At 47.2% G+C, this 7,387-nt stretch overlaps 1 protein-coding gene across 1 annotated transcript; it reads right to left on the bottom strand.

Moving 5' to 3' along the window:
- Window positions 1–242: 242 nt before the first annotated feature.
- On the bottom strand, window positions 243–6,754 carry Spink2 (serine peptidase inhibitor Kazal type 2). The gene is made up of 4 exons (XM_041671040.1): window positions 6,712–6,754; window positions 5,050–5,111; window positions 2,085–2,194; window positions 243–351 (listed from the first exon to the last, which is right to left on the bottom strand). Exons 1-4 carry the CDS (start codon window positions 6,752–6,754, stop codon window positions 306–308), a joined length of 261 nt encoding a protein of 86 aa, XP_041526974.1. The 3' UTR covers window positions 243–305.
- Window positions 6,755–7,387: the final 633 nt, after the last annotated feature.

Raw genomic sequence — 7,387 nt, 5'->3', positions numbered from 1 at the left:
ATAGATTTAGAAATGGCTTGAGTCCCCTAGCGGCATCCAATCATTCCTCTAGGAGACCCTCACCATGAAAACCCTGCAGCAAACTAACGTGCGGTATTTTCTCCTGTTAGTCTGTCTGTGTCCATTTCATCCTTGGGCTCGGTGAGAAAACCCTGAAGCCAGGAGAAACAAAATTCCCCTCGGGTGGAAGAATCATTTTCAAGAGAAAACAGGAGGCGTTGAATGCTCATTTTATTCCGCGTAAGTGAGGCAGTGCAAAAGTCACCAGGGCTGTAAATGTAAACTGCTCGTCCATACACTGCCCATCAGCAAGGCGAATCTTTGATGATATTAATAGGGTTCCCATCCTCCCTGCAAAATGAACAATCATACACGCTGTATCAGTGCCTAGCACGCTGAAACCAGGTCAACTGTTTTGCAGTTTGCGGCCCTATGTCCATTACGCGTCAAATTCCTCTCAGGGTAACATTTACTTAGTCATTTTTTAAGGTTCATCCAGAAAATACAAAGGTGAACATCTTTTTGCCCCCCCCACCCTCCACCCACCCAAACCTAAGGTAAAGGGCTCTGATGCCTACAAAACATTTCAAGAAGACTTGGACTGAGAAGCGAGAGTGGACTCCCCATGAAGGGAGTCAGGTACCATAGCTTAATCCTCAGCATTTCCCCAAGAAGATGTAGGAAGCCTTACCTGCCAACTGGTAAACAGAGGGTGTGGAGATCACCTGCATACCCCTCTAAATCTAAAAGTAAATATAATATTCTGCAGGATTTAAGTACTAACTATAGCCGTGTGTGTGTGTGTGTGTGTGTGTGTGTGTGTGTGTGTGTGTGCGCGCATGTGTGTATACTGTCAGTATACTGACAATTGAACTACTTACTTACTGGCTTTATGTATCCTAGGCAAATTCTCTACCGAGCTACATCCCAGTCTCCAAACATGCAATGTGTCCTTCCACCGGTTATAAAGATTGATCCCAGTGAACTGGAGAGACGGCTCAGAGATTAAGAGTACTGGCTGTTCTTCCAGAGGTCCTGAGTAAAATTCCCAGCTACATGGTGGTTCACAACCATTTATAAGGAGATCTGGTGCCCTCTTCTGGCATGAAGACATATGTATAGGCAGAACATTGCATATATGTAATAAATAAATAAATCTTTAAAAAAATAAATCTTAAAAAAAAAAAAGAATAGTTAAAGATTGATCTCAGGTAGCCGGGTCGTGGTGGCGCATGCCTATAATCCTAGCATTCGGGAGGCAGAGGGAGGCAGATCTCTGTGAGCTCGAGGCCAACCTGGTAAATCTTAGGAAGATTTTCTACTGAGCAACTCTGTCTCCACTATACTTTTAAATTGGTTGTGAGCTGCCACATGGGTGCTGGGAATTAAACCCGGGTCCTCTGGAAGACCAGTTAGTGCTCTTAACTGCTGAGCCATCTCTTCAGCCCCCACACTCTTAATTTGGAGTGAGTGCACATTGAGATGGTGACATAGCCTGGCTGCTACCTTACACATGACTGATCACAAACTCTGTCTCTAGCTTTGACCGAAAAATGCACTTAAAAGTTTATGTCTTTTAAATGTTTCCATAAAAACCAAAAACAGCAGGGCGGTGGTGGCACATGCCTTTAATCCCAGCACTCGGGAGACAGAGGCAGGTGCTTCTCTGTGAGTTCGAGGCCAGCCTCATCTACAAAAGCTTGTTCCAGGACAGGCTTCAAAAGCTCCAAAAACAGTTTAAGTCACATTTGACTCCTACATTCCAGAAAGGAGTTACTACCTCCAACAATCAAAATTCAAGAAAAAAAGAAAAGAAAAGAAAGGAAAAGGAAACGTGACTGGTGTACAACTGTAAGACTGTGTGGCCCGGGCCTGGAGGTTAAGTGCATTTGTTGCTCTTACAGAAAACCCCAAGTCTGAGTCCAGCCATCCCCATTTGTGACTCCTGTTCCAAGGGGTCCAGCTCCTTCTTCTGACCTCTGTGGGCACAGACATACATGTTGTACCTGTGTATACACATGCAGACAAAACACTCATACACATGAAGTAGTAATAGATCTAAAAAAGGTGTTTTAATACTGGACCTGATCTTCATGCACAAGATGCATTCATTCCCATAAGTGTTCAAGTCGCTTCCACACACGGGGCTGAGGATCCTGGGACATGCTGGGTAGTCATAACGATCACATTCCGGCTACAAAAGAAAAAAATCGAGGAGTGACTTGAGACACACCCATTACAAAATATCTAAGAGGGGACAACATCCCAATTTTCCCTAAATTTCATTAAAAATATACTAAATAAATACTTAGGTTTGCCCCTGCCCCCCTTGTAATGTAAAAATCAGATGCAAAGGAATACAATTACAAAAATAAGAAAGAAAAAAAAAAGACACCAGAGTCAAGTGTGGTTCAAACCTGTAACTCCAGTACTTTAGAAGCTGAGTCAAGAGGATGGCCTCCAGTTTGAGGCCAGTCTGGGATACATAGTAAGTTCTAGGCTAGCCTGGGGAACACAAGTAGACCTTGTCTAAAAACAAAAACAAAAAAACAAAACAAACAAACAAAAAAAAAGACAGAGCCCAGCATAGGACCAGTTGAACTAATCTCAGCACTTAGAAGGCAGAAGCGGAAGATTAGGTGTTCATCGTCACACTCCAGTTGAGCCAGCCTGGCTACTTAAGACCTCACCTCAATAGTCTGAAACACAGTGAGAATCTGGACATTATTTAGTAAGCCTCATGTTGAAACCCCACCCCAACCCCGCCATTACCTAATTCAGTGGTAGTTTGGAATGGGGAGGTGGTATTTATTTTGAGACAAGAATTTTTTTTTTTTTTTTGGTTTTTCGAGACAGGGTTTCTCTGTAGCTTTGGTGCCCATCCCAGAACTAGCTCTAGTAGACCAGGCTGGCCTCGAACTCCCAGAGAGGAGGAACTCCTCTGCCTCCCTTGACACAAGATTTTACTATTGACCTGGAACTTGCTATATAACCCAGGCTGAGCCGGGCGGTGGTGGCGCACGCCTTTAATCCCAGCACTCGGAAGGCAGAGGCAGGCGGATCTCTGTGAGTTCAAGGCCAGCCTGGTCTACAAAGGGAGTTCCAGGACGGGCTCCAAATCTACAGAGAAACCCTGTCTCGAAAAACCAAAAAATAAAAATAAAATAAAATAACCCAGGTTGGCCTCAAAGATTTACTTGCCTCTGCCCTCCTAAGTGCTGGAATTAAATATATAATACCTAGAAACTCCAGGGGTTTGTTGTTCTTGTTCTTGTTTGGTTTCTGGTTTTTCGACACAGGGTTTCTCTGTGTAGCTTTGGAGCCTGTCCTGAAACTTGCTCTGTAGACCAGGTTGGCCTCAAACTCATAGAGATCCACCTGACTCTGCCTCCCGAGTGCTGGAATGAAAGGCATGTGCAGTCACCGCCTGGCTCCAGGTATTTTTGGTTTTTGTTTTGTTTTGTTTTTTGGAGGGGTGGATTTTTCTAGACAGGGTTTCTCTGTAGCTTTGGAACCTGCCATGTGCCACCATCACTTGGCCTTTCATTTTGGGTTTTTTTTTTTGGGGGGGGGTGGAGGTTAGCAATGTCTTTTAGCAAGTCTTTCTAAAGTATTTGATATTGCTTCATTCCTCATGTTTCCATGAGATCCTTGAGTGTTACAAAGACCCCAATTCCAGCTGGGGTACACAGTGAAGAGGACTGAACCAGAGCTGAATACACACAGGTCAAGTGTTCAGCCTCTGAGGTATACCCCTGGTCTAAGTCAGGGTTTCTATCACTGTGAAGAGACACCATGACCATGGCAACTCTGAGAAAGGAAAACACTTCCCTGGGGTGGGGTGGCTCACTTAGAGTTCAGAGGTCCAGTCCATCATCCTCATGGGGGAGCATGGCAGCGTGGCACGGTGCTGGAGAACCCTACAGCTTGCAGGCCATAGAAAGTGGTCCGTGTTACTGAGTATGGCTTGAGGACAAAGGAGACCTCAAAGGCCACACTCCTAGGAGTACCACTCCCTTTGGGGGCCCTTTTCCTTCAAATCACCACACCCCTATAGAAAATATACTCTTAATTTAGAAGCAGGACAGCCTGGCATCCACCAGGTCCTGAGTCTGAGTCTCGACAACCTCACCCCCACCTCAAGAGTCTAGAATGCTATGCTAGTGTGTTGCTGCCCAGCTGTGGTCCCAGCACCTTGTCTCCAGCATGGCAAAACAAAGCAAAATCTCTCAACTGACAGGACAGTTGAAGGTTCTATGCCACAAAGGAGACCCGTCTCAGCCAGCCAGCAAGGAATGGCTATACCATGGGGACTGTCCTGAGACCTGCTGGGATCATTTATCTGCAAGCTGATTAGGCAGAGGATAGCTATAAACATTCTCCGTCAGATAGCCCGAGGCATCACTCCTCCCCCTTATCAGACTGCTGCCTCCAAAGCCAGTCCAGGAAGACAAATAATCCTTCTAACAGCCCCAAGTGGCCAGTTCTCAAGTAATGACTGTCAGCTTCCCTAACTTGGGGTCCTCAGTTCCAGATGAGGACCAACCAAGTGTAATCGTGTCTGCACCCTACCTACAGCATCCCTTGCTGTGCCAGGCCACACCCGAAGACTTGTCCCCACGCTGACACCTTCCCATGCCTCTGCCAGTCAGTGAGTCTCTGCCCAAATGACAAGGATGGGGCAGACCCCTTGATACAGCAATTCTTAGTAAACTGTCTCGTTTGAGTTTCGTTTCTGTCCACAGAATTAAATAAAACAAAATAGGTGAAGTATCTGATATAGCGAGTAACTATCATACCTCAGATAATAAATTATTACAGGAAATATTAAAGCAAGCAACTCCTTGGGGCCTTGAACGACTGAGTTATTCTCAACTGAAATGTCCACTTTTAGCTGACATGGTGGCTTATACCTATAATCCTAGTACGCAGGAAACTGAGGCAGGAGGATATTGAGAAAAGAAAAGTATATATTCATTTATCTGTATCGAGGCTGTCGTATGGGGAGCCTCTGTACGGGGAGAAACAGGGCAGGTAGTTCATACTTACTGTTCTGTATTCTGAAGGCTCAATTATGTGAGGGTCGAAAAAGTCGTAAGAGTTGGAGGCGACTGTAAGGAGAAAACACGGACATTGTACATGTGACGGTGGTAAATTGTTCGTAAAATTTACCCTTGCACACTAAAATCCCAGTGTGTAAGGGATGAGGGATGGTACCCTAAGCCAGCCTCTAGCCCCATGTGAGCATTCTCAGCCAAGTGCGCCAGCACACACAGGAAGCTCGCTCACGCGAGTGGGGTACAAACAGTTTGTGGGCTGGGGAGATGACTTGATGGCTGAGGTGCTTGCTGTCAACTGAGTTCTGACCCTCAGCATCCAGGGCTGGCCATGATGGCTTTGGTTTGCACCCTCCAGCATTGGGAGGGGGCTGAGACAGGTGGATACCAAGTATTACTGGCTGGTCATTCTAGCAGAAATGGCAAGCACTGGGTTCATCAAGAGACCCTGTTTCAAGAGTGAGGTGGAGAGCAATACCAGACCACCAACGTTGACCCCTAGGCTCTATATGCCTACAAAATACACGCGCGCACACATACACTCAACACAGAAAGCAAAACTAAAAGATTTGAGCTTTTTGGTTTGGGTTGGGTTTTTTGTGTTTTTTTTTTTTTTTTTTTTTGAGACAGGGCTTCTCTGCATAACAGCTCTGACTGTCCCAGAACTTGTTTTGTAGACCAGGCTGGCCTCCGAACTCAGAGATGTACCTGCCTCTGCCTCCCGAGTGCTGGAATTAAAGGCATGGGCCACCACCTCCCCCTCTTCCCACTCTTCTAAGAAACGCACAGAACATTTGGTTTTGTTTCTATCAAGTTTCTTGAAAACTGATTTTGAAGCTCCAAGCATCAGGGAAGTGACTAACAGTACTAGATAACTTTCGTCTGTGTATTCAAGATTATTTTTTAGATAAACACAAAACTGGAATTAACTTTTGAGACAGGGGCTCCCAAAGCCCAGGCTGATCTTCAACTGTCCACATTGCAGGGGCTGGCCTTGAAAGCGTGATTCTCTTGGCCTCTGCTTCCTAAGTGCTGGGATTACAACATAAGCCAGTATGCCAAGCTCAATAAACACAAAACTTAGTATAAGTATGAGTATTTCAACACTGCTTTCCCATAAACATCAAGTCCGTCCAGAGGAAGGTATCCTGGGCATTCCCGCATCCAGCACACCTCAGGTCACAGACTCAACTGGGCTGTGGATACAAATACAACTGTCTATCTGGAGTCCAGAAAATCTGTTTAAGAGAGAAAGAGAAGCAGGGCAGTGGTGGCGCACGCCTTTAATCCCAGCACTCGGGAGGCAGAGGCAGGAGGATCTCTGTGAGTTCGAGGCCAGCTTGGTCTACAAGAGCTAGTGCCAGGACAGGCTCCAAAGCTACAGAGAAACCTTGTCTCAAAAAAAAAAAAAAAAGGAGAGAGAGAAAGAGCAGATGGCTGGGTGACACCTAGAAAAAGCTGAGATCAAAGTCACAATGGGAACTTCAGAGGGTGCCAGGCCCCCACATTCAGCTTCCATTCCCACGGGGGCCCTACCGGCAGAACTGCCAGTAACGGTAGGCATCCGCTGCTCAAGCCCAGCAGGCCAGCGTTCTCATCTCTGACCTGATCTCCCTTCACCGGTCCTAGACACCAGACCCTATTTGAGCCTCACCTGCAAAGTCCCCTGCCAGGAGCAACAGCACCAGTGGCAGCATCACCAGAGCCATCCTTCCTGCTCTGCTGGAAGGCTCTAGAGTTCATCAACAGAGCAGCGGGTCTATAAGTTACCCGCGGCACCACGCGGGTGCGAAGGGGAGGGGCAAAGGGCGGGCTGGAGACTAGGTAGACCCGAACAAGGAGGAAGAGAGGAGGGACAGGCCGGGCAGGAGAGGGGATGAAGGAGAAGGGGGAGGTTTGGAGAGGCACGAGGGGAAGCACACCACCTACCCACACGCACAAACCTTCCAGATTTCTAAGCAGCAAACCTCTCCGCAAGGTCCACACAAAGCGAACCAGGCCGTGTCCCCCCCCCCCCCCCGACACTTTTCACCAGCCCATATACAACCCCTACGCTTCTCCAGGGGTCCAAACACCCTGCCAGGTCCTCACAGCCCACACACAACATCTCACCTGAACTCTCCAAAAACCCCTCCTCATCCTGCAGCCTCCCTCCGCACCTCCACCCCCAAACATTTGACACACAAGCACATCACACTCTGCACACACACATACGCACAATCTAACCCTTCCGCAAATCTCACATGTCTTCGCCTCCCCTCAAGTGCTCCAACCACCTTATCCCAACCCCACCCTCAACCACACACTCCACAGCAACCTGACCGCTCCTC

This window comes from Microtus oregoni, unplaced genomic scaffold (genome assembly GCF_018167655.1).
Source record: "Microtus oregoni isolate MIOR12 unplaced genomic scaffold, Mior012 000021F_ref0000039, whole genome shotgun sequence".
Classification (NCBI taxonomy): Eukaryota; Metazoa; Chordata; class Mammalia; order Rodentia; family Cricetidae; genus Microtus; species Microtus oregoni.
The sequence above is the reverse complement of the archived record's forward strand: the minus strand, read 5'-3'. Positions and strand labels throughout refer to the sequence as shown.